The following is a 27156-nucleotide window of genomic DNA, read 5'->3' on the forward strand; positions in this document are numbered from 1 at the left end:
GCAAACTATTCTAGGATCTGAAACTTTTGGAGCACTGATATAGCACTACAGTAGAAAGTTCCACACCTTGCTCCATGTGAAGGATTGTAAGCCATAACGCCACAACCCAGAAATCGTAAAGACTGTAGGCCCAAGTACTTTGGGTACGAGCTACTTTACCTGTACCCTTGAAAACTTATTAAAAGTTAAAAGTGCAAGGGCTAGAGAGATGGCTTAGCAGATTAAAGCACTTGCCAAGCAAGCACAAGGACCAGAGTTCAAATCCCCACTGCCCATGTAAAGAGTCAGTCATTGCTGATCAGGTGCCTGGAACCCTAGTACTGTGGCAGTGGTTAAAGAGGTTGACAATAGAACTGGGACGTGGTGGCACACCCCTGTAGCCCCAGAACTCAGAAGGCAGAGGCAGGCAGATCTCTGTAAGTTCGAGACTAGCCTGGTCTACAAAGAGAGTTCCAGGACAGCCAGGACTTTGAGAGAAACCCTGTCTTGAAAACCAAACCAAACCAAACAAAAAAAAAAAAAAAAAAGGTTAACAGTAGACTTGAACCCATGACTTCAAGTGAAAAACCCATCCTCTTCCACAAATCAGAGGCTGCTATTTACCCAGGCACACTTTGGGCAGAGACAGCAGGGTTGCTGGGGCTTGTTGACCACCAATCTCTAGGCTTAATGAGGCACCCTCTCTCAAGAAAATAAGGTAGAGGCTGACAGAACAAGACACCTCCTCCTCTGGTCTCTGTGTGCGTGCACAAGCACACATATGTACACACACACACACCACTAACACACACTCACATACACAGACACAAAATTTTAAAAAATGAAGTTAATGACTCATACAAAATGGCCAGGGTAGGGGAAGGAGGTGAGAGTCCTTACATCCTTTGATGTGAAGGACACAGCCCTTTGTTGTAAGAATCAGTGTGCTTCAACGCAGCAGACTTCGGATTATCAGTCTTGGGTTTCGTGTCAAAGTCTCTGCGGAGGTGAGTAAGGGTGCAGCTTGGTGGGTGCTTACCTGGCACGCACTGAACATGGGGTTGGATGGGGGAAAGAAAAGTTGAGATGAATTCCCCTACAGCTACGCCTTCTTTACCCCAGGCAGCAGTCAGCAAGTGCCCACCAGGTGCCCAGCCCCATTTATCAAAGGAAGAAAAGGAATGGGTGAAAAGATTAACAGCAGACTTGAACCCATGATTTCAAGTGCAAACCTGTCATTCCCCACAAATCAGAGCATTTTATTTACCCTGGCAAACTTTACCCAGAGAAACTGTCTCATCCATCAAAGCTGGATAAAAAGGACGTAAAACTCTGTTTTGTCACCAGACAATTTGAAAAGGTTTACCGTGACAGTTAATAAACCACAGGGTACTTATCCTCATCATTCAGGCATAAACGGAGAAGGGTATCAAATATATAATTAACCTCCTCAGGAAGGATCTACCAAAACAACTGGTTTAAGTGCCAATGACCCAGGACTAACCTCTTAGAAACTCACAGGAATGTCATTTAGATATCCAGCTCAATGGGAAGACGATAGGCCAGCAGTCGCCTGAAGGACCCAGGACACTGGGGAGCCATCTGGGGGCCAACTTCATTCTGATTGGGTGGGGGTGGGGTGAGGATGGAGGGCTTCTGGGTGTGGATAACACAGATCAGACCTGCTCTGGAAACCATCAGTCCTGAGGCTTCTTGACATGAGTGGCAGGTGAGCTCTGGACACAGGGGGAGGAACAGCAAGTGCTTTCTGGCGCCAACTATGGGAAAGCTCCTCCTACCAACCGGACCTCACCCCAATGCTGATGTGGTCTAGGGCATCAATGGCACACCTTCCTGGAAACTTGATCCTCATCACAGTTTGCTTTTTGGTTTCACCTTCTCCATCACTCTACAGTTCGTTACAGAAATAAAGTTAACGCAAGTTAATCTTATAGCTTCCTTTGGGGCAATAGGAGGCAGCATGGGAGGTTACAAAGCCATCGCTGTGGATCATGGTGCACAAACTTGGTCCTTGGAGAGCCACCACAGGACAGAAGGCCAGGAACCTGCACATGGGCCTGAGAAAGATGGCAGGCCCCTCTGGAACACTGTGGATGCTTTGTGCACTAAGCCTCCATTTGCACTGGGGCACAGCAATGGCCCTTACTTCACCGTGTGGCTGGCAAGACCAGCAATAGCAACTTGAGACCTGGTGTCCGGCTAGCATTCTTACTGTCATTATCCAGCTGCTAGCTCAAGGACAATCACCCTTTCAAGGGTTAGAGCTGTGGCCAGCTACACTAGGGTTTAACTTTAACACTCTATACTTCACAGCAGATAAACACAAGGCCCCAAACCAAGTTTTCAGAGTGGGACCACCTATAACGTTAGAGTGCTTAGTGGATGGGTTCCAAAACCTTTCTTGCTCTGCCTTTAAGCAATCTATACAGCACGTCTTTACAAAGCACTGAGCCTGGACCAGCAGGCCTTCCACTGGAGAAACCAGCACCAGCCTTCAGCCTGTCCTGCAGCCACAGGTCTCATTGCAATGACAGTGATGACCAAGATGCACCGGCCAGCACCGCAGACCTGGGATATCAGCATTAACGCAGCCTAGACAGAAACACCTCTGTGCCAAAGCCGCAGAGGTGGTGAGGTGACAGCCACGTGGAGAGTGTCAGTGACTGTCTGCAGGATGCCCTAGAGTTCCCAGGCCACCTTCAGGCTCTTGCTCAGTGGAGAACAGGGAAGTACTGGGAAGAAAGTGTAGCGAAGGCCGCTTCATCTTTTGTAACAGCTGATGAGGATGAAGATAACGACCATCTTTTCTTTCTCTGTGAGAGTATGAGAAATCATCTAGGAAGGATGCCTAGCATGACCCTGTCTCTTTCCAGATCCCCTCCAGGAAACCAGTTAGATACCTGAAGTTCAGGAGGGAGCCTATGACAAAGGCATTACTGCCACCTGGTCCTGCCCAGCTGCCCTGCAACCAGCACCATCAGGCCCCTGAGAGAGAGCACTCTCTGTTCCAAATGACAGATTCTTCCAGATGCTTCTCCGATGCCTCACTTTTTGTTTTGTTTCTGAGACAGGGTCTCTTTATGTGTGCCCAAGCTGATGATTCTCCTGCCATAGACTACAAGCATAGAACACCCTATCTGGCTAGGAGCCTCACTTTTGTTATGAAAGATGTCCACACCTAAGATAATTTACTATTCTCACTTTCCTGCTATAAAAACTATTTGTGCAAGCCATCTAGTCTTGCCATTTGTCACTTGTCAGTTGAAAGCATGAAGAGATATTCACAGGCTACTATTATAACAGTCTGCCCTCCTAGAAAGGAGCCCTTCAGTTTGGTTTTGAGATCATCCTGAGTAAGCCTATGCTGCTATAGAACGCCTAATCCTCCTGCCTCCACTCTCAAATGCTGGGATAACAGGTATGTCGTACCTTGCCCAGCCGAAAGCAGCTCTGAGAATAGAAAATGGGAAGATGTTGAAGTCTCCGACCTAACTAATCTGTACTGATTGGAGATTGGTCAGTCCTCACACTTTACAGGGGAGAAAAGCAAAGCCAGACAGATGGTGGGCACAGTGATCAAAATAGTGGCCTCCCATCACCTTGAGGACACTTGCATGGCCATGTTTAAATTCCTATTCCCACCTAAGTGGGTAGATAAAACACACCACTGCCTCTCCCTCACAGACAGCATGCTGATATGCAGTGGGGGAAGGGGATTCTAGGTTCACTCCTCTCTGTGCCCACAGCCTTGTCTTTGCTGTGGCTGGAAAACACTCCCCCACATGCCCTCAGCTTTGAAGGTGACCGTCGAACTGTACAATGTCAGCACTTGAGTGATCTGACTGACGCAGGACGCAGTCACCTCACTCCTTGTCTCACTGTCTTGAGATAAATGAATGCTGGAATCTGGCATCCAGAGTGCACAAGGGAGATTTTCTAGGGGAAAGAATCAGTCTTTAGGATGAGAGCAACTTTAACTCAGATATGTGGCCAATCCAAGATGGTGAGAGTTACTGGGGCCACCTAGAGGCTGGGACTCACAGTCAGATGTGTGTCTGTCTCTTGCCTTCAAGACTTCCGCCCAGGGGTGTGTGCGTGGTAACAGAAACACAGTCACATCTGAGTTCAAATTCTGACTGTGACACTTAATAGCAGAGGGATTGTGCGCAGTGGCTTAACTCTTAGCCCCCAAATGGGCATAAAAATACCACTTTAAAGGATGTGGCGAGGTTGGACAATAAGGCGCACAACACTTACCACAGGAGAGATATACAAGGGATACTCAATAAGATAGTGCTGAGTTCAGTAAAATGGTAAACGCATTCTACAGAGTCGCCATGGCAAGACGTAGGATCCTCCAGTGTGGTACATACTGTCTGCAGAGGGTCTTGCCAGCTCTAGAGCAGAGCATGCCCTGTGCACTGGGCTACCAATGGGAAAGCTACTGGCATCAGGGAGGTCATCTGTTAAGGCACCACTCTGGGGGTTAGAATCAACATCTCCATGGCAGAGGGGATTTACAGAGCTAAGTCAATCTAGCTCTTAAAAAACAAAACAAACAAACAAACAAACAAAAACAACAACCAAGTTTGAGTCTACAAAAACATTTAAAGCTTCAAGTGAACATCACCCTAGCTAAGGTGAAAGGTGCCGAGGAACAGAACGTCCTTCAGAAACCCGCTCACACACTTACAATGGGTTCCCTTCTATGGCTGAGGGAAGTGTCAGCACTCGCCACACTTGTGCATTTTGGCCACAGTCCAAAGTCATTAATTTCTATAAAGCAGTGTTTTCAGCACAAGAGTAAAAAAACCTCAGAACTACTTCAAGATGCCCAGTCTCCTGAACGCTAACACACACTGTGCACCAACACTCCTCCTTCCAAAATAATCCTGTTGCCCATACACACTGAGACACTGTTAGCTAGTCTGGGCTTGAGACCTGGCTCTGAACCACTGACTTCAGAAATGTAAGTGGTACTGGAAGGGCATGAGGGAGAAAACTCACACTGTCCCTCAGTTCCCTGACCCTTGCATGATACTCAGCAAGCGTGTTTGCCAGCGGTGTTTGGCCACTGTAACAGGAGCCTGGGCTTCAGTTTCTCCCTGTTCTCTGGGGCTCTTCTTTCACAGTTATTTACCTAATGGAAAGTTCCTCCTAAAGATCCTTGCAAACTGCTGGTGACCGTATCTTCCTTGTCACCAGAGCAGGTGGTGACTGCATCTCACAGGAAAAGAGAAGGAAGTAGCAGGACTCGGTGGCAGGACGGGGGAGAGGTTCCCCTTTCATCCAAGGGCAGGGCTGCACAGCTATAGCCTGAGGAGCACAGCTCTAAGTTGACTCAGGGGTGCCCAGGCCACACGATCAGAATGGCCATCGGCATGCTGTGCCACAGGCTAGCAGTGGCTCTGTGTGGAGCTGCTGAGGAGGCCAGCATGCTGAAACAGAGCCATGTTACTTGCCTGTCACAAACAGCCCATCACAGTGAGAGTCACCTAGCTCATCTGGACCTGTTTATCCACCTGCCAGTTTCTGCTCCCAAGGTCTGCTTTGAGGGGCTACAGAAGTAATGAAAGCAGAGTGTTGGGCCCAGGTCTGCCCATCAATTTTACCAAGTTTCTCAGAAATAGTTTGGGGCTTTAAACTTCAGAGTCATTTTCAATTCTGCTGGTAGCTAGCAAGAAAACCTCCTTCAAGTCAGCTGAGACCTGAAATCACTTCAAAACTAGGGTTGTAACCCATCCCTTCTGCTTGCTATCATTAAAATAGCTGCAAAAAACAAACAAACAAAAAACCAAACCAACCAAATAAAAACCAAATCCAAAAACTGTCCTGAGGCTGAGAATGTGGCTCAGTGGTAGAGCACTTGCCCAAGTTCAATCCCCAGCACCACATACAAATAGCAAGAAAGGGGCTGGGGGTAGAGAAAGCCTTCAAAATGTTATTCTGTGAATTTGGTCTTGACATTGAACCTTTCTGTAATGCTTAGAACAGGAAAGTTAGAGGTAATAACGATCCCCCCTCCTCTCCAGTAACTAACTGTCATTGACAAACCACTTCCTGCCATTTGGCCAAGAGTAAGGGGTGGAGCAAATGTGGACGCACATTGGGCCACGAGGGGGGGTGGGGGGGGCGGGGTGTGCATGTGTAGGGGGGAACTAATTGGGTTTGATGAAAAACGGGCATTTAGGAGCCCCTTGATTTCTAAAGGCCACAGAGCAGGCTGTTTCCACTGTGCTTGGTTTGATTTTCTGTGGTCCTGAGGACACAGACCCAGCATGGGAGCCTTAAGAATAGTAAGGCATCTAAAGGCTGGGCTGGACGCTCACCCTGTGTCAGCAGCATCTCCAGGCCCGTGACCTTGCTTTTCTTTCCTCAGCTCTGGAATCCTGAGGCCCTCCAGCCCTGCGATGTCTCCTGTGTAGCCATTTCATGGACAAACACTTATCAAGACAGGCCACTCCTTCTCATTAAGAAACAAAGTTATCCACAGGCACCCGATTATCTCAGCATACAAGGTCTAAAGGCATCCAGTAAGGTCCAGCCTGGAGCCCGCTGGGGTCGTAACTGGCCCGAGGCACACGCCAGCTCTACTGGCAAGCCTCTCTGCTGTTCTGCAACTGTGACCCAGTTATGAACTCAGATGTTGTTTCAGATTAATCCGGAAGCTCAGAGGGGTTTGAAGCACTTCCATAATAGGATTTGGCTTTTTCTCTCAGAAGGACTGGTGGAGTTTGCTGCAAGACTGAAAACACAGAGACAGCAGAACGGAGGCAGGCTTAGGAGAGTGACCTCAACAGACCAGAAGACGAGCTCAGTCAAGCCCTGAGGTTTTTCCCAGAATTGTGTAGGCAAGGTGCTTCTTTGTTCTTTCAATTTTAATTTAAAAATTATATTGCTTGCCTGGCATGGAGGTGCACATCTTTAATCCCCAGCACTCGAGGAGGCAGAGGCAGGTGGATCTCGGAGAGTATGAGGGCAGCCTAATCTACATAATAGTTCCAGGACTGACAGAACTGTGTAGAGACACCCTGTCTTAAAAACAACAACAACAACAACAACAACAAACTACATTCATTGACTGATTTACTAGGGGGTTATATATGAGCTAGTGTGTGTGCAGAGCTCAGAGAACAATTTGTTGGGAGTCAGTTCTCCCCTTCCACTATGTGGGTATCAGGGTCTCAAACTCAGGTGACCAGACTTGGTGGCAATCGCCTTTAGTCTCTGAGCCATCTCACCAGCCCAAGGTGCCTCTTTAAAGGCAGTTGTGTAACTTGGCCTTGGCAGATGATTAATAGCTGTGTTGAGGGTGTTCCCACAAACCCACTGCTGTGACTTCTATGACACACATAGAGGAAAGCTGCAGGTGGCTTTGAAAAGCTGTGCCATCTTAATATGATTTGCAACCAAAGGCTTTTGCTCAAGCACTAAGCTAGATTATGAGAAGAAATGCCCTCTGTAGTGGCTAAATCATGATCTTTGCAGGTGCCTGAATTAGTTCCACTCTAGGGAGGCCTGTGGACTGCAACTTTTATTTTTTTTATTATTTTACGTATATGGGTGTTTTTGCCTGTATGTCTGTATATCATGTGCATGCAGTTCCCAAAGAGATCAGAAGAGGGTATTAGATCTCCTGGAACCGGGGTTCCAGGCGGTTGTGAGGCATCATAGAACCCAGCTCCTCTGCAAGAGCAGCCAATGCTTTTACCTGCTGAGCTATCTCTCCAGCCTAGGCACAGTAACTTTGAAAAGGAGGCCGAGGCCACCTTTGCCACTAGCATTGACTAGGTGAACTAAAAACCTCTTTTTAAGAACTTTCTCTTTAAGAATGAAAGACAAACATGCCACTTAAAAGTTGACCAAAATCTTAACATACAAGACTTTAGAAACTGAATGGAACATTCCTCAACAGGAAAGAAACAAACTGTCCCACCCACTCCTCTACCATCACCACCACCAATGAACAAGGACTCCTGCTCCAGAGGTACCATCGGTCTCAGATGCCAATGCCAAAGCCTGGCAAGAAACAAGGGGGTGAGAGTGTGACTAAGTCCCACCTGGGACCAGGCAGAGATCCAGTTGTGAATATATATGCTATTTTATTTGGGTTCTTATATATACCACCCTGCTTCACCCCAATCCTTTCCAACCCTCAACACTAGGTAGGCGAGAAAGAAGGTTAGGGGGAAAGGGGGATGTAGATCTTTTTAGACTACTTCCTGCTGATCTAGGTCATCGGGTTCCTAGGGGAAAGTCCAATCTTCTTTGTCATCAGAATATCCAGAGATACAGCAACCCAACAAACTAGCAATCCAGTAATAGTAAACCAGCAATAAAGCAATACAGTAATCCAGCAATAGCAAACGCAGCAGCAGGAATCAACAAAAGTAGGGATCAGTAGCCACCACAGGCTCTCTCACGGCTCTCCCATTTATACCTTCTCAAGGGTTCCCATAATTAAACTATCTGCAGCTGGCACAAATCATGACCCTGCCAGAGATTACGGAGATTACAGTTAGTTGCTGTGGATGATTTGAAGCAGCCCTACTCCCCACACATGAGATTAAAACAAAAACATATTCACACAACATCACTGGGTTTTTAAACCAAAATTCAGTAGGGCAGTGATGGTGCACATCTTTTTTTTTTTTTTTTGTGGTGCACATCTTTAATCTTAGCACTTGGAAGGCAGAGAGAGGCAGGTGGATCTCTGCGAGTTCCAGGCCAGAGTGATCTACAGAGTGAGTTCCAGGATAGCCAAAGCTACACAGAGAAACCCTGTCTCAAACAAACAAACAACAAAAAACAAATTCTCACTATAGTTCATTTCAGGCAGTGTCTGGGGAAATGACTCATGAGTGTGATTACCTAGGCATGAATGCCCACTGAAAACTGTCTTTAGCATCTGAAGAGCAAGGAAGTTTTGTCTCCGTTAGAAAGTTGAGTGGGGAGGGGAGTGCGTGAAGCCCTAAGGTACTGAACTGTGTCTAGTCTACTTTTTTAAGAAGCTGGAGCCCAGGCAAGGGAAGGTTCTTGGTAAAGTAGAACCAAATGCCCCCACCCTGCAGGTGAGCTAAGATAAAACCAAACTCAGCTTAGGTATTCCCTATGAACACCATGAAAAGTCCTGGCTTTGCCTAGGACTTGGAGTCTCAGAGGGCCTGCTTCCTAGACATCCATCTGTGACCTCACACGGTGGGAAGGGGAACCACCATGCTTTGAAAGGGTACTCATGTGCTGGGCATAGCGATGCAAGCCTGTAATCCCTGTACTAAAATGACGGAGTCACAAGGACCGTAAACCTGAGGCCAGTCTGGATTAAATAGCAAGACTATCTAAAAACAACAAAACCACTAATAATAATGATTTCAAAAAATAAAAGAGTACTGATCCAGCCAGATGTGGCTGCATGTGCTTGTATTCCCAGCTCCTTGGGAGGCTGAGGCAGAGGGAGCACTTTAAGTGTATGAGTTATGAACCAGCCTGACCATCAGTCTAGGACCTCATCTCAAAGTAAGGTATTAATCCCAACCATGAGGGCTCCACCTTCATGACCTGATCACCCTCAAACACTCCCATGTTAGTAAGGAACCACACACATGATGGAGTTGGGCTGGGGGTGGGCGCAGGAACAGTCAATCCTTAGCATATGCAAATTTCTCTGAGTCTTCTAATGGTGACTCATTCTGTTCAAGTGCAGGACACAGCTGGCCAGCTATAAAGTTTCAAATTTTGGGTGATAGAGGTGGCACACAGGGCACGCTGAGAAAGCCAAGGTCAGGGGTTCCATCCTGACAGTCTTAACAGGTTTGCGCCAGGGACTCTTTCTTGACTATATACGCCAAAGAGCCCAACTCCAGCTCTGTGTCAAAAGGCCCAGCCTGCCTCCCAGGCCAGCTGCTGGGCAAATGACCCCAGTGTTATGACTCCTAGCACTGGAAACCACTGCACCAAAGGTTCCCAGGAGTCACCAGGAAGTTACCTGACCTTATTCTAGAGAGTTGCAGAAAAGGAGGGGTCACAGGTTCCTCAAAATGAATGCCCTCTTTTAATCCATATGTGAAAAAGAAAAATCCCAGCCAACCTGTTAGCTGTGGTGAGTAGAAACATGAAAGGAAGGATGTTCAGCAAAGAATCTGTAGATCAAAACAGGTGAGACCAGGACTTGGGGCAGGAGACACGAAACATGTTCTTCTCTCTCAATTTCAGGCCACATCTAGTTGACCCATATGCTAAAAATAAGGTCTAGTTAATACGCTAGTTAAATAAGGTCAACTATTTCCCACGTGTAGTTTGGGGTAGAGGGGATCAAAGGAACACACTACAGTTGCTGAGCTTCCCATCGGGGAGAACAGTACAGCTGCCAACACACCCACTCCCTCTCTCCCTCCTGTGCCCCGGCTGCTTCACGCCTAGTCCGAAGGCCCCTTTACTCAGGCCGTTAATCTGCCACCTCTAGCTTCAGGAGGGCAACTTTCTGCTCTCGTGAGATTAAGCAAGCGGAGTACTTGGTTAAGGAGAAGTGCTGAGGTGCTGAAGAGCAGCCTGGCGCATCTACAAGCCGCTGCAGCAAGTGAGCAGACACAGTTCCTTTTGCAGTGAGCTCTGGCTACATACGAAGTGGGGCACCAAGATGGCTTACTGGTGCCCCCAAGCCTGATGACCCTGAGGTCAATCCCTAGAACCCCCAAGGAGAGGACGGACTCCTTCAAGTTGTCCTCTGACCTCCATATGAGAACACACGCATTAAGTGAATAAGTAAATAAACATTTTTTAAAAGTGAGTCAGGTCTCCCACCCTCAGGTTAGGGAGGCTGTCAGTTTGGTTTGTGTTGACTGTAAAATGTGTGACTCTTTCTCCTCATATAGGCAATGCAATTGCAGAACAAAAGCTCCTCTCTGTGTAGGGCATAGGTACAGGACAACAGACTCCCAACGCGGAATACTTGAGTCTCTTTCATTTTCATTCATGAGGTCAGAGGCAAACAGTGGGTCAGTCTCCTAACTAGCCCAACTGGCCACCCCGGGCTGTGGCCCCGCCCCGCCCCCACTGCCATAGTCCTGTGCCTCACACACATACTCCCTTCTTTGACCTCTTCCTGTCTGCAACCTATTGCCTGTGTGGCACCCATCTCCATCTTTTTCTGTGTAGCCCTCCTTGCCCCAGCACCTGGACGCTCTCTAAACGCATGGTCCTTACTCTCTTCTTTGCTGTATCACGGTGCCCTCAAGGGGCAAAGACTTGGCTTCCTCCACTAATGTTTTCTTGGTATGTAGCACAGACCCTGGTGTTTCTAGCCATCTACAGAGAGCTATGAACTAAAGGAAAGGTATAAAAAACACCAAACCTGCGGATATGTGTCTAAGAGGTTTTTGCATAACTCTGTATTTAGTTAGGTCTATGTGCAGAGCTTTAAACTGGGGGTCTTGGGTTCTGGGTTGCATGCTTCATTCTGGATAGAGCAAGAAAAGACTGCAGGAAATGGCATTCAGCTGTGCATCTCTCTCGCCCAGTACCTACCATGGTTAACTCCCCCAGATAAGGTACTCGAGGGGGCCCAGCAGGGAAGCCGCTGACAGTACGCCATCTACGGCCCGGCCCACAAGCCTCGCTTCCTGGCCTCTCTTCTTCTATTTTCGAGCATTTTAACTCATATCTCAGTGAGTCCTTTGTAAAGGAAGCAGTTGGGACTATGATGCTAAGGATTAGGCACACTAGACTGGGGCTGCTGAGGTAGCTTCTCAGGAAGGAAGCAATCCTCAGAACTCAGGGTGTTATGAGAGTGCCCTGTGCCCTCCACGCATGTGCTGTGGCATGCTCATGTGCACCCACAACAAGAAATAGTTTTTAAAACCAACTCAGTTTGTGTGAAAGCCATCTTCACTATGCCCAGGACATAGTAGACAATAAATGTTAGCTACCACCTTAAGACAGAACAACAGTGGTTAGGACTGAACCCCGGGCTTTGCACATGCCAGATAACGCTGACCACTGAGCTACACCCCCAACTCGGCCTATTCTGTTTGACAGATGCTCATTCAGCTGCTCGGTTAAACTTGAAGCTATGTACAATGGCACAGTGTGTGCTGGTGGCTACCCTCACATCTCCTGTAGAGCAGCACTGAGGGAGAAAGGGAAATGCAGTTCACAGATGACAGCATTCCATGTGGTCTGCCTCTTTTCTGCACTGTGACCACACAGTCCACAAACAGCATGCAGGTGGACAAGCTGCCTACTCATTTTGGCAACAAATTATGAGAGGCAAAGGGTGAGGAAACACAAAATTAACATTGTTGTCCTCCTTATCAGCACATACAGAGCCAGATGTGGCCACAGTCCCTGATGAAGAAAAGGCGCTTCTGGCTTTGCCCGGAATTTCCTGTGACTATTATCAGTAGTGCAGAGCTAAGTGAAATGTTTCTTTGCACAAAGTTATGGATAAGACACAAAAAAGAAAGGCTCCTCTGAGAACAAAACTGCTTTTAAAAAGTGTACCATCGCAGGGCAGCTTAGGCTAACCGGGGCCTATAAATCCAGTTAACTGTTCACTGCAAATGACGGGAAAATGCAGGCGAAGTGAATACACAGATGAGCGAGTAAATCAAACATTTGCAGGGGACTTGTGTTTTCTGAAGCAGGGTTGTGTCGGGCATATATGCTATGTTAGAACTGCCCAGTACTCTGCAGACTGTACACTCTGACATTCGGCCCCCCACCTCACCAGCACGCTGCTGCATCCCTGCAGCTAACATGGGAGAGCATGTGTAGAGTTAGGTACTCACGGCTCCCAACAATGTCTTCTCTGGCAGGCAGGTGGATTTTTTTGTTTGTTTGTCTTTTTGTTTTTGTTTTTCACAGGGTCTCTCTGTGTAGCCTTGGCTATCCTAGACTCACTTTGTAGACCAGGCTCGCCTTGAACTCACGGTGATCCACCTGCCTCTGTCTCCAAGTGCTGGGATTAAAGGCGTGCACCACCAACACCTGGTCTGACAGGTGGATTTTTTTTTATCTCTGGATAATACACCATGTACACATTTATTGCTGGATATGTATGAGACTCAAGCTATTGGCCAGCAGGTTTTCAAGGACAGGGTCAATTACACTGAGATGTGCTCTTACATGAATTCCATGGAAAGAGCAGTTAGAACCAATAAATACAGTTCCAGGCAGGGTGAACGGTTTTAGATTAGAAATGTTTAGACCCATGGACTGACTCTCTTTTCTTGTTTTGAGGAATTAAGAATGTACTGGAAATTTGGGGAATGTTCTCTGAATCTTCCCTCCTTCTCTTGCACTACCCCCTTCTCCTTCCTACCCTCCCTTCTTTTCCCCCCTCCTACCTTGTCCCCCCCTGGCCCCTGCTCCCCGTGTCAAAGCCTTTATTAGCCTCCTTGCTACCCAAATACTCCCTGACACTGGCCTACTGGCCCACAGTGGATCCCTGGCAGGTCTGATTAGAGGTCCCTTGAGCCCCTGTGGCTCTTATCTCCACAGATGCCTGAGGAGCTTGGTATCTTCTCTCTCCGCCCTCCTGGGAAGCTGGCCCAGCAGGTGCCCATTGGCAATAGTGTTGTGTTACAGGCCTGAATGAATGATCCCCGCAGGAGCTGCCGACTGTTTTCACAGACACAGAGGCAGTCAAAAGTCCACCGCGTGAACTTGGAATGACCCCAGCTGCAGAGTCACTGGCGGGTTCATCCGGAGGGCAGGCACGCTTTATTAAACAACTAATACTCTTCACAGATAACTTTGCGGAAAAAGCAAAAGTGTTAACTCTTTGCAATCTTGCTCTGACAAAACACCTCAGCTGTGAAGAGACTCTGGATGGTGGGGGCATGCAGGTCTGAATCAAAACAAGAACGCGGAGGCAGAAACGGCACAAGCAGGAACAGAGCTCATCTGTCCCAGGGGACAGGATTCAGTCACCACTCGGTCTGCTGGTTTGGCCGAGTGTTCTGGACTAAGGTAAAAGGACAAAATGTTAAGGGTTCACGCACTGACTTCAGTGAGGACTCTGTGGCTGGGAGTGGCCTGGCAGTAACAGCCCTTGGCCCAAGGCTGAAACCATGAAATCCAGGACACAGATGTATCCAGACCACCCTGGTTTGCTTTGCCCCAACTGCTGGCACCCACGAAGACACAGGAGAGCCATCCAGAGCCTTCTGTGCCAAAAGAAGAGACCCAATAAGAACCCGAAACATTGCTTCCGGCAGCACAGGGAGCTCATGTCAGGGGGAGGCAGACTGACTCAGCAAAGGCTGGTGGCTCAGATAGCCATAGTCTCTCTGAGCACACAACCTTTACATTCTCTGGGCTTGTTGCACACCCAAAAGGAGACAGGTCCAACTTTTACCCACGGCAGGCTACTCCTAGGTCCTCTTTTTATGTAGACTTTAGAACACAAACTGGTGACAAAAACTGTTAATAGCGAGACACGGATGAACATTTTGAAAACCTGGAGGATTATTTGGGGCTCCAAAGACTCTGTGCCTATTAAAGTTGAGCTCTGTCTCATCTCAGCAGCTGTCCTCTAAGCCTGGTTACGAAAGGGCTTCCTACTTGGCTTTGTTTGTGGGGAGGTGCAGTTTTGCCTGCGTCTACTTGCTGGATGAGACCCTGTTGAAAGACTAGCTAGGTGAGGTGCTTCAAAGCAGCCCCGCCTTCCTCCCCACGCAGGTGAGCAGATAGGTCAGAGCAACAACCTGAGGACATTTGCCACACAGCACACAGCACAGCCCCAACAGCACAAGATCCTTGTCCTCCGTAGTCTGTGGTGGACCACAGTCAGGGAAATACATAATATCCATAGAGAGAATGCTAAATGAGGTGCCTGCTGTGCGAGCATAAGGACCCGAGTTCAGAGCTGGGCACAGCACGCCTGTATCCTACTGCTGGTGGGTAGGAGGACAGACAGAGCCTGGGGGTTCTGGCCTGCCAGTCTAGCCTAAGCAGGTGAGTTCTAAGTTCAGTGAGAGACTTTGTCTAGAAATAAACAAACAAATACACAAGGTGAAGAGCAATAAAGACACTTGATGTCAACCTTTGGCCTCTGCACAGGCAGCACACATGTGTACACACAGGTGCATCACACACACACACACACAACACTTAACATTAAAAAATTTTTTTACAAGGGATGCCAAACGAGTATCTGTAACTCCAAGGCTCTGATTCCACTACGTTTCTTTCCTTCTCTTTGAAAAGAGAGACACAGGCAGCCAGAAGCTGCCTACCCAGCCACAAGGTCAAGGCCTGCATCTGAAAGCTGGCCCTGGGGCTGACTAGCTGCGAACCCTCATGGGGTTTCTCCTCAATGACCTGTGAGGGCTCAGTGCCAATTCTGATGTTCTTTGCCACGTCTGCTATCCTCGGAGGCTAGGCAGAGGCTGCAGTCTGCTAATGTGTATGGTGTTTTCACAGCAGGGCTTTGCATGGACCTCAGTCTGTGCTTGTGACACTAAGTTGATAGGACTCTCACTATTATTTAATATTAATCATATTATATCATGTACATAATTATACTTTCTCCACAGAGAAACAGGTGACAAATTCTTCCTGTGTTTTGTCACAAGAACCTTTATCATTCATCCAGAGACTTGGCAATTCACCTTGCCCACTGATTAATTTGACTCAATTGGTCTCTCTTGGCAACTATTCTGCAGCAGTCTAAAATCTTCACTTGCTCAGGCCGTGGGACATGGAGTCACAGCCACTAATGTCACTAGAAATAGGTGGTTAGACTCTACCTGCCTTTGCTTCTCTCTGGCTGTGTGGCCGCAGGCCTGTGTCCCCACCTGGGATTTTGGAGCCCCCTTCACATCCCAGCGTGGCTGTGAAGAGGCAGAGGCCTGGGAGCCAGGGGTGCTCATGGAGGACAGTCTCCAAGTTCCCTGGGGTAGCTCAGTCCAGAGGGCAGAAAGGGGTTGGCAGCCTAACCCCATCTCACACTGCTGACTTACTTTCCCACCACTCAGAGGAAAGTGATGATAGCCTTGCCGCTGGCCCCACAGGGATGTTGCAAGCCTAGTTAGCCAACAGACATGAAAGTGGTCCCGCTCCTGAGGAGGAAGCAGCAGTGACTGCTACGGGAAACAGCCTGAGGCTGCAGGGGAGCCCAGGGTCCTGTCCTTTTCTGCCAGCTCCATTTGACCCTCCAGAAGCTAATTACCTATACCATGACTCAACGTTTTCATCTGTCAAATGGGGATAACCCTTGACCTTTAATGTCTAAGTGTGTGAAGATCAGATGGTGACAGGAGCATGCTACAAAGGTTAAATGCCTATAAAAGCTTCACAGAGCCACTGCACCTCCTTTTGTGACTTTGCCATAATCCTTGCCCATTTCCCAGTTACCAATAAAGAGGAAATCACTGCACTGGCTATAATACCCAGCTTTGAACATCACAAAGGAAACAGAACTGAAACAAAGGTTTGGTTTTGACAGCATATTCTGCTTAACATGCACTTCCACAAACACTAGAAGTTTAACGCCTCCAAACTAAGCTTTTATTGCATAAATTTAATTTATCTAAGTATTTCCCCACTCAGAAAGCAAACAACTCTTTCCCACTCCCATTTTTATTTACCAGATCAAGAGGACCTAGGTTTGTTTCCCTTTCTTTCCCGCAGTGTTGGGCAGAGCCAGGGCCTGCTGGAACCCTATGTGATGTGTCTTCACTGTGGGCTATGCTAGATAAGAACGGCAGGGCGATGCGGCTGGTGAGAGGGCACATCCTCCAATTCAATGTCTCTGAGATAGAGCCTCACTATGTCTCCTAGGATGGCCTTAAACTGTGGTCCTGCAACCCATGAGAGCCCTGTTTCTATTTTGGTTAGCTGCAGGCTTCAGATATGGTTGGGGCACACTTTTAAATCAACAGTTCTACAGTTTCTGTTTACTTCACATTAAAAACTAAACAACAGATAATAAAAAGCAGGCCGGTGTTTTATTTCATAACTTTGCTGAACATACACAATGCAAAAAATGCCGAGCCAAGTAAGAGACACCCCATACAGTGAAACCTGGCTCTCTTCCATTTTTCCTACAGCAAATATTTACGGCTGGTCACAAGGAATATTGGCCAAAAATGCTGTCAGATAAGATCTTTGCCCTTGGGCAGCTTTAAGTCCACTCAAGGATGCAAGCAATAAGCAGACATCTACATTCCACATTTCCTTAGGCCCCAGACCATCCTTGAGGAAGAACAGGGTGTTCTTGCCTTATGGTCCCCATAGCACTTTCCCATGTGGCCGCTCCCAGTCTGCACAGACCCCACTGCAACCCTCACCCCTCTGCATGGAGCCCTACTCCACATGTATGCATTCTTTCTCTCTCTCTCTCTCTCTCTCTCTCTCTCTCTCTCTCTCTCTCTCTCTCTCTCTCACACACACACACACACACACACACACTATCATCACCATCATACTCCTTTCTTCAGTATCTTCCACGGCATCTGCATGAACTGAATGCCGAGTGTCTGCTGACAGGTGCTGGAAGAATACACACCAATGTTTATAACCGGAAGAAGCGCGGTCGCTGCTATAACAGAAGCACAACGTGCCATGGAAACTTAAGAGTGCAGAAGGAGCACGTTCTTGATGGCATTCGGGCTGGACCGTGTAACTACAGAGCCTTGCTCCCAGGCAATGGGCAAAGAGACACCTTGGTGGTGGTGGTGCTGGTGGTGTTCTTGTATTTCTCAGGGGCAGAGAGATAGCAGTCCTTTGTTCCTCTTAGCTTGATGCTTGGCTTGATTGCCAAAGCTGTTTTATGCCTAGGTCATAAAAACCAAATCAAATCAAATCCAGGCGGCACAGTGTGGAAGGAGGAAAACAGAGACCTGTGGACTACCATCAAACTCACAGACCTGCCTTCCAGTGCATGTCACAACAGGCTATAGACACTGGCTTGCCAACAAGCCATGCAGCAAGTATGGAGGATGTCACCCAGGGGCCTGCCAGCCATGTGGCCAGCAGCTGGAGGAACCAGTGTGCGAGTATGTGGGGTCAGACGGGAGAGAAAGACAAGTGCAGCAGCTTGAGCATTGTGAAGAAAGATGGGACTGGAGATTCAAGGAGTAGCCTGTCGTGAGTCACCTGGGAGCATGGTGACAACCCCTGCCACCTGGGGCCATGGCGAGATCCCAGGCTAAGCTGCCACTGAGGCCATGTCTAAATCTGTGGCTATGCAGTGGTATGGGGTCAGTGTTGATGTCTGTGGCTCACACTACCACTAGAGTACATAGGGATGTCATGGGCAGGGCAGCTGCCACAGACTGACTCCACCCCTCACTGAATGCCACCCTCTGGAGAGCTGTCCCCATCTCTCACAACTGGTAGCACTCACCTCACCCAGGCAGCACAGTAGAGCTGGCCCTAATGGCAGGGGTATGAGTGAGCAGGCCCTGAGGGCATGAATGTGGGAGAGCTGACCCCATTACTCATCTGCTGTGGGGTGGCACAGGCATAGCGATGATGCCCCATCCTGCCCCTTGCCACTTCTGGCAGCTGGAAAGCTACCCATGACCCATGGGTCATGAGCATGGGAGAGCTATCCCTGCACCTCACCAGCTGCAGCACTCGGGAGAGGGGGCCCTGAACCTCGCCTGAATAGCACAGCAGAGCTGACCCTGGTTGGGGGGTGCAGGTGAGCTGGCCCCTCTACTCGAGGTGCTATGAAGTGGTGTGGGTGCAGGGGTAATGCCTTTCCCCTCCCCTTGCCCCTTGCCACCTGGGACAGTAGGAAGAGCTGGCCCCAAGGGTGTGAGAGAGGGAGAGCTGGCCCAGGCTGCAGCACTTGGGAGAGTGGGACCCAAACCTGGGCAGCACAGTGGAGCTGGCCCTGGCTCCTGCTAATGGTGGCATTGAGTGGCCTAGCTAGAGCAGTGCTGGAGAGCTCACCCTGGTGGTAGAAATAAGGGAGAACCAGTGGGCTGACCTACTCTGCTACCACCCAGGCCCAGATCCAGGGCTCTGAATTGGCTGATACCAAAATCTTTATCATTTGCAAATGGTTGGGACATGTGAAAAGGCCAGTCTTACTGCTCCGAAGCTGCAGGCTCTCCATGACACAGGACAATAATAGGCTAACTGGGAGGAGTCCCGATGAGGATCCAAAATTGATGATGTCATAGAAACCAGAGATCTTGAACCAGACCAATGACTCATTGCAATGAACATTTGTACGTGAGGATGCGTGGACAGAGGGATATGCTGTGGGGCACACTGTGACGCAGCTTCCATGATGAGATGTTTTCTATGCTTTTTTGCTATTGTTGTTTGCTTGTGTGTTTTTTATTGGGGGGGGTTGCAAGGGTGAAAGGTGAACAGGAGGGGACGGGGAGATGAGTGGGACTTTAGGAGCATGATGTGAAACTCACAAAGAATCACTAAAAAGATAAAAAGAAAGGAAGGAAAGGAGAGGAAAGGAAGGAAGGAAGGAAGGAAGGAAGGAAGGAAGGAGGGAAGGAGGGAAAAGAATTACAGAGCCTCTGGCTTGAGGTGTGGGATGGGCACCACAGACAAAGCCAAATGCCGAGAGTAAGAACAGGAACAGCAGAGAGAGGAGCACTCAGGACAGCCAGCTAGGTTGCCTCCCGCCTTTCCTTGACTCTCCAGGAGCTTCCTCGTGTCAGGCTTATGGCCACCAATTAGACATTTCCTTCTTAGAGATGCACAGGAGGGCTTTCCCACTGGAGCTGACCAGAAAAAGGGAGGACACATCACACTCCCCACATGCCTGCCGCAGTGAGTGGCGTCCTTCTGTTTTTCTACACTGACCAACTGTGCTCTCCTGTGGCCATGTTGGGATACCCTTAGTTCCCTACGCGCTAGGCCTGAGCATGTTAGCATTTGGCTATGAGGCAAGGCAAAGAAAAGGCCCGTCTTCTAGAAGCAGCTTTTCCTCCCACAGTCCTTCTTCCAAACACTTAACGCAGTGCCTTGACAGAAGCTCAGTTCCTCCAGTGTCGCCGTCTACAAAGACTCTGCTCCAATCTGTTTTCACCTCACCTTACTTTTTATGAGTTCTCAAATATCTCACATCACAGTCAATGTGTGATTCTCAAGCCTCCAAGAGAAAAGGTCATTTTCCTTTGTCTGAATACCACTCTGCAATGGAGGGCGTGCTAGCGAGGCTCCCAGAGAGCAGTGATGGGAGAACCTGCAGTACAGGATCATGTCTGCTTCTGCAGTACAAGGGAAAACTCAAGGAACAATGTCCAGCAAAGTTCTAGAAGCTAAATGACCATCTTGCCTGAGTTACTTCTGGGTCTCTGCTTCCTCACCTGTAAGGTAGTGGCGGCAACATCTCCCAACCTACAGATGTCACCAATGTCAGAACTAAGACAGAGACTAAGGAGAAATGGTGAAGGGCCAATGAGTGGATATGACTTTTACTCTCATTCAAGAAGCAAACTACAGAACAGGCCAACAGAACTAAGCACAAACTCAGAATGACACACTGTCCCCAGCGTTCTCCTCCTGGCTTTTAAACTCAATTTGCTAAGCATCTGAGAACCATGTGTGTACAGAACTCAGAAGATATCTCTACAGAGTTTAAAAAGCTATGGGAGAGACAAGGAGAGGGAAGAGTGAAGGGAAAAAGTCTACTGAGAAAAACAAATTAGTGTTCTGCCGTTAGTGACAGTAGGGAAATAGAATGTTCTCTAGTTTCAGGCATTATTCTGAGCTGAAGTGAAACGTTAGTTTCTTAGATTGTTTTACCATGCGAACACACGCACGCACGCACGCACGCACGCACGAGAGTGCAACTGTCCATAGAGGTCACACAAAAGGCGGCAGACCCCCTGAAGCTGGAATTATAGATGGTTGTAAGGTACCATGTGGGTGCTGGGAATTGAGTCAAGCCCTCTGCGAGAGTAGTAAGTGCTCTGAACTGCTGAGTCATTTCTCCAGCCCTTATATATCAGTGTTTTAAAAATTACATTCTAGTTGCCCAGAAGTGTTTAAAGTAGTCAAGTAGCACAAAGAAATTATCCCACTGCAGGGAAGAGAGCACCAGGAAAGGGGTCTGAAGACCAGAGTCAGGTTACACAGTGTGATTTTTAAATATGATGTTGCCCCTCCTAAAAAAAAAAAAAAGACTTCTTACAAGCAGTCTTTTAGAGATAGCAAGTAGAAAGGTGAAAAAACTTAAGGGAAATAGACTCTTCCAGACACAGTGATCTTGATCTTCAACTGTCAAAAATTAGTTGATGTGTCCTTCAGAACTCTGTAAAATTTGAGTATAGTTTATTTCAACCTGCAGACCATAATACTTAGGGAAGATCAGACACTGATAGGAAGGGACATGAAAGAGCGTTACTAAGCTTGGTTACACTAAATTTCTTTTAGCGGCCATCTTGGTACTCAGACAGGAAAGCCACTGAACCAAGGGAGACATAGCCTTTCTCTTTTGGTCTCTCCAGCTTTGCATCCTTGCACACACAGCTGTGCTCTGGGTGATGAGGTAAAGTCATTTGAAATGTGCACTGCTCACTGCTAGAGTGACAACCTCAGTAGGAAATGAAGGGCTGTCATCTACTTTCCACCAGGCTGCAGAGCTGCCTGCTCGGCGAAGGAGATGAATGCCAAAGCTGGTCTTGGGAACCTCAGACCCCTGGAATTCCATGCCACCACACCACTCCCCTGTGCCAAACACGCTTCTGACCACCCAGATGTTTGAGATTCGCTCTGAGCTACGATGGGTCAGTCAGCATCAGAAAACCGCCTCTCTCTAACTACACAGAATTAAAAGCAAGGGAATCCTTTTAGCCTTCAAGGTTATTAGAGAAAAATTAAACAAGAACTCTGATGCCAAACACGTGCGTCATCTTCCCACATGTGACAAGCTGAACATACCTCATCTGAGGCGGAAAAGGAGCTCCTCAGGTGACTTGGGATCAAAGGGATTTTGAAAACAAAAAAACCTACATTCTCTATGGGGTAGATCACTGTCTGAAGCAAATTTCACTCAACTTAAAACCATGCCAACTCAAACACAGTAAAACCCAATGCTTACGAGAAGCCATCCACCTATTTCTCGCTTATAGGTACATGGAAAAGCTATTATGGGGATAATCAGCTCAACAATAAAATGGAACAGTCACACGTAATGACAAAAACAGACATAAGCCATAAATTGCCGTTCCCTTTCAGAATCCACACAGAACATTCTTTTGTGTGAAGATCTAACTTTCTCTTTGAATAAACAGTGCCTTAGTCTCGTCTGAGCCCTATAAATATACTGCCTGCAAAACAAACACAAACAAATGCTATTTCCCAAACAAAAGGCAGCTGGGCTGCCCGGCCTGCTGCAAGACCACAGCAGCAAGAACACATGAGGCAGACACGGGGCAGGGCCTATCAGTCTCTGGAAGAGGAAAAAGTCCATGTCCCCTGATCAATGAGATGTCCCAGATCTGGTTTCCTAGGACAAAGGGCCAACAGAGGGGAAATGGCTCAACTGCACACTGCTGCCCAGAAAAAGGAGCAAAGAAGTGAGAGAAAGCGTCATCTGAGGTCCCAGCTAGACTCTACAGAAGTCTCTCAAGGCCAGCCTCATTTTCTACCTGCCCACATTATCTTCAGTGTTGCTAAAACCCTGACAGGTCATACTGAGAACAGGTAGGGCCTTTGTCTGGTTTGTTGTCAGCAGCCTCTGCTGGCCTCAAACTCATGATCCTCCTGCCTCGGGCCCCTGAGTGCTAGACTCTGAGGGCATGTCCCCACTCCTGACTATGACATTTTCTCTTGTTTACTCTTTATCTTCCCCCCCCCCCCAGGCAGGGTTTCTCTGTGTAGCCTTGGCTGTCCTGGACTCACTTCATAGACCAGGCTGGCCTCGAACTCACAATGATCCACCTGCCTCTGCCTCCCGAGTGCGCCACCACCGCCCGGCCTACTCTTTATCTTATTGCTTTATTTTTCAACACGCAGGGGCATGTCTGCCATAACCTTACAGTTGGTGATCACATATAGAAGTGTGAGTCAGTGGGGATGGGGCCTTGGTGAAGGGGCTCCTGGCAGTTTGGTGGCTGAGGGAGGAAGAGGCACTTTTCTTTTGGAAACATGGCTGCTGGTAAGTTGCCCATGCCACAGTGGATGACCCCACACCCATGCAAATAGGAGCAATACTAATTGGATTCAGGAGGTTATGCATAATTGGGGGGTGGGGGAGACAAAGTGGGGCCACTAGGGGGAGTTGGGAAGAGAAAGTGGTAGGTAGACATGATCAAAATACATTGTAGCAATGTAGAAAAATAAAAAAGGGGGGGGGGCGGGAATCCTAGAAGGGTAAAGCTTTCTACAGTGATTGTGGACTGAGGTCAGTCCTTACCACCCTCTTCACTGTCTCACTGAGACTAGATAGCCAAATGTCACCAGACCAGGGCCACATTTCCAAGCACCAAGCACTGACTGCCTGTGGAGAGGGAGACCACCTCTCACCCCCAGGCCTGCTTGAAAGAGAACAAAAGGACAGGACAGCAGCAGCTCTTCTAAAGTGCCTGGAAAGGACCTTAGACACACAGGGGATCTAGGGGAGGGGTGGGGAGCTGGGCTTAGATCAAGTCCACCCTGTTATTTTTAGTTACTTGACCTTGAAAATGTTTCCAAGCCCTTTAAGCCTCACTTCCTGATTTGCAGGGCAGAGATTAACTCCAACAAGGCAGTGTGTGGCAAGGGCCTGTCCTCACAGGCCTGACAGATAGAAGGCCTTCCTAAGGGTTTGCAAGGCAGAGAGTGCGCCATGCGGCAGTGCTCTGCCCTGCACTGACCCAGCACTTTTCCCTGTTAATGCAGCTGGCACCAGGAATGCCACAGAACAGCCAGTGCTCTGTCCCCATCACATCAAACAGACCTCAACACCACAGCAAAGTGGGGTGGCTGACAGTGGCTCCGTGAGGGACAGGGCCACCTTCTGTCCTCTTCCTCACTGGTACTCTGCATCTCTAAATAATCCCCCTACACCCAGGCTTGATTCTTGTGCCATCTGCATTTCCTTAAACTCCCTCATGAACTCAGAGAAGCAAATATAACAGCGAAACGAGGCAGTGCTGAAGGTCTGCTTTCAACCCCAAGCACTACAGGAAAATGGAGAGTTTAGTCCAGCCATACGTGCAGTATCAAAGATGGGCTGGCCTGGTGTCGACAGACAGACCTGGCCGTGTGAAGCGTGAGCTTTTGTCTTGCAGCTAGATGGACTTAATTTTGTAGTAGCAAATCCAAGGTTCACCAAAATAAACTAGAAAGCAATTTCCCTCAGTAGCAGCCTGTGACAATACTGCTCAGCTTACTGAAGAGGAGAAGAACCCATGAAATATGCTGACTAAACATACAGGGAACAAGGTTGGCAGGCAAGCCCTGGAAAGCCCCTTATGCAAAAGCAATAACAATATAAAGCACGATATCCAGTAAAATTTAATAAAAGTTTTAAGTGGGGGTGTTTACAATGGAATGTTGTAGGGCATTGGCTGGCTTAGAGTCCAGAGCTAAACGAAGTGCTTGGGAGCTGAGCTGGACTGCACTGTACAGGACCGAGGCCAGTGTGAGAAAGACCCAGCAGAGATGGGCACTGTCTTTTAGAGCATGCCCTTTCCTCTCCCTGCGCTGAACCACAGCGTACGCACTTCTGCTGACCAAATAACACCCACAGCCTCAGAGACTGATCCAAGGGACGGTCCTCCCAGGTACCCTTCCCTGCCCACACACCTTATGAACAAGGACACACACAACACACAAGAGTATCAGCTGCACACCCCGACACACACACACCTGCCCTACAGCAAGGGGTGAGAAGAGGGACGGGGTGTCCTGCCAGAGCCACTGTCCCTCTCAGCAGCCCATGGTGGAATATCACCTGAGCCTCAGAGGAGCCCACAGGAAGGAGCAACAAGTACCCACAAGTGCTTCCTCAGGGCTCCTTCACGAATGACAGGCAGTGTCCACATGGACAGACGGTGGAGCAGACGGGAAGGAGACAGCCTCTCCAGGAACAAGATGGACTCTCAGACAATGCAGATGGTGTGGACCAGCAGCTGCCCTCGGCCACCTCTACTGCCCCCGCTTCCACATAGCTGCTGGGTACCAAGAGCGGACCATCAAAACGCCCACCAAGCAGGATGCCAGGGAACCAAGAAGTCACTGGGCTGCAAGACTCAGGAGAACAGCCCCATTGTCCCCTCACAGCTGGGTTCCCGCGGCTTGCAAGGCCACTGTACTAGAGGAGCCCATTTAGTTCAGACTTTCCATGCAGTTGTGGAGACAGCTGGTAGGTCTCAGGCAGTCCAGTTTTATACTGTTTGGTTTGGGGGTTTTACTTTGCACTAAGGATGGTGCCCAAGGCCTTGGGCATGCCAGGTAAGTGTCCTACCACTGAGCTATACCCCAACCCTTCAGTTTCATGTTCACAAAAAGCCAGCTCATTCTGGTGGTGCTGGGAAAGCTACAGGAAGCCCAGGGTCAGGAGGCTACTGTAGTGAGCAAGCAAGCTGCAGAGCTGGCTTAGGGAAGGACCATGGCTTGGAGCATGCGCACTGGCCCTTTGGGCAGACTTCCACAGCAGAGAGAAGGCAAACCATTACAATGAGGGAACCAAGGTTGTGACTGCAGCTTCTCCAGGCTAGCTAACCACCAGTGAAACTCCAGTGACACAGAGGCCCTCTGAGGCTCATCGCAAGATGTCGTCAACATTTTCTTACCTTGGCGGCAGAATTAGATACTCCATGGGTGACATTTCTTATAAGGCCCCCGACATTTCCATACTTTATCAGTCCAGTCACCCCTTCAGAAACATCATTCAAAAGGCCCATGGGATTGCCGAGGAAGTCTACTGATCCTAGGATCCGAGCTGCTTGGCTGAGGAGTTCCTGTGGGATGGAATGGGGGAGGGAAGCCACGTCAGTGCCAGTGTCCCCGAGAAGAGGTTAGGCATCTATCTCATCCTCCACTACTGTCAACAATGACTTTTTCAGTCGTCACCCGCCAGTGACCTCCTGTGCTTTCATGGATGCCCCTAACTTCACCCAACACCACACTGGGGACTGTTTTTAATACACTTAAAATATGCTTCAAGGCTAGTTAGGAGAATAAAAGCAGCTGTGAGGCTGGAAAGACTCTCTGGGGATTTTTATGAACGAGCATCATTCTCCTTTTCCCATGATCCCTGCAGGAGAATCAGGCAGGAGCGAGGAGGGGTAGCTCTGAAGTCTCTACTCAGCTGGAACACGCAGAAGAGAGGGTGGCAGGCCTTTGCCTGCCTGGCCCTGATCAGGAGTACCTGCCTATGCACCTCCTTAGAGGCAGCTGGAGAAATAGCTCTTGTTAGGGAAGGAAACAAGAGAGGCCAAAAAAAGAGGCAAGATGAGATAAGCTTTGACTGTGAAAACTAACAAATTCTATATGATCTGATGATCCCCTGAAGGCTCTATATTTGGGGCTGTGCAGTCTAGATTAAACATAAAAAATGGAAAATGTCCAATATGGTTTAAAAAAAAAACCCAAGTCAAGTTCAACTCAAGGTCAGTGTCTCAGAGGCGCTAAGAACAGAGGTGTGGTTGTTGAAAGCAGCCCATGCTTGGCATATAAAGAGTTCACAGTTCTCTGTGTTGTCACTGAAGCATCAACTAAACCACCAAGAGCTGTGAGACTAACCTAGGGAAGCCCCTGGGACTGGCTCTCAGGGGCAAGACAAACAGCTCTTAAGTCAATCTTGGGATTCTCCGGGTATCTGTGTGTGTGTGTGTGTGTGTGTGTGTGTGTGTGTGTGTGTGTGTGTGTGTGTCCGTGTCCCCTGACCCTCAAAGACATGTGACATGTCCTGGTAATGAATCGTAGAAACAGATTCCCAACACTCAAAACAAAGTTGCTTGGCCCTGGCTGCCCCCACATGACCCCACCCCTCCCCGTCTGCACACACACCTCTTGGAAGTGCTTGAGGATGTCATTGATGATGAACTCCTTGGTCTCATAGGGATGCACCCGAGTGAACGGGTCCAGATTGATCACAGCATCTTCAAATCGAATCAATGGGAATCCCAGAGTGCTTTTCAGGGCCTAGTTTGGAAAGAAAGGAAAACTACAGACTTCAGCCTCAGGATGATTTTCTGGGGTGCTCATAATTCTAGAATCCATGAAAAACTATGAGTTAAGCTG

General features: G+C 48.5%; 1 protein-coding gene across 6 annotated transcripts in view; it reads right to left on the reverse strand.

Annotated features, from left to right (window-relative positions):
• Positions 1-27156, reverse strand: part of VPS13D (vacuolar protein sorting 13 homolog D) — a 229158-nt gene that overhangs the window by 48037 nt on the left and 153965 nt on the right. For all 6 annotated transcript variants that reach the window (XM_084787200.1, XM_084787199.1, XM_084787198.1 and 3 more), the window contains 2 exons: positions 26923-27057; positions 25704-25871 (listed from right to left, as the gene is read on the reverse strand). In XM_084787200.1, coding sequence (XP_084643326.1) covers positions 25704-25871; positions 26923-27057 — 303 coding nt within the window. The remainder of the gene's footprint in view (positions 1-25703; positions 25872-26922; positions 27058-27156) is intronic.

Source organism: Acomys minous (assembly GCF_964271855.1).
Source record: "Acomys minous genome assembly, chromosome: 6".
In the NCBI taxonomy this organism is placed as follows: Eukaryota; Metazoa; Chordata; class Mammalia; order Rodentia; family Muridae; genus Acomys; species Acomys minous.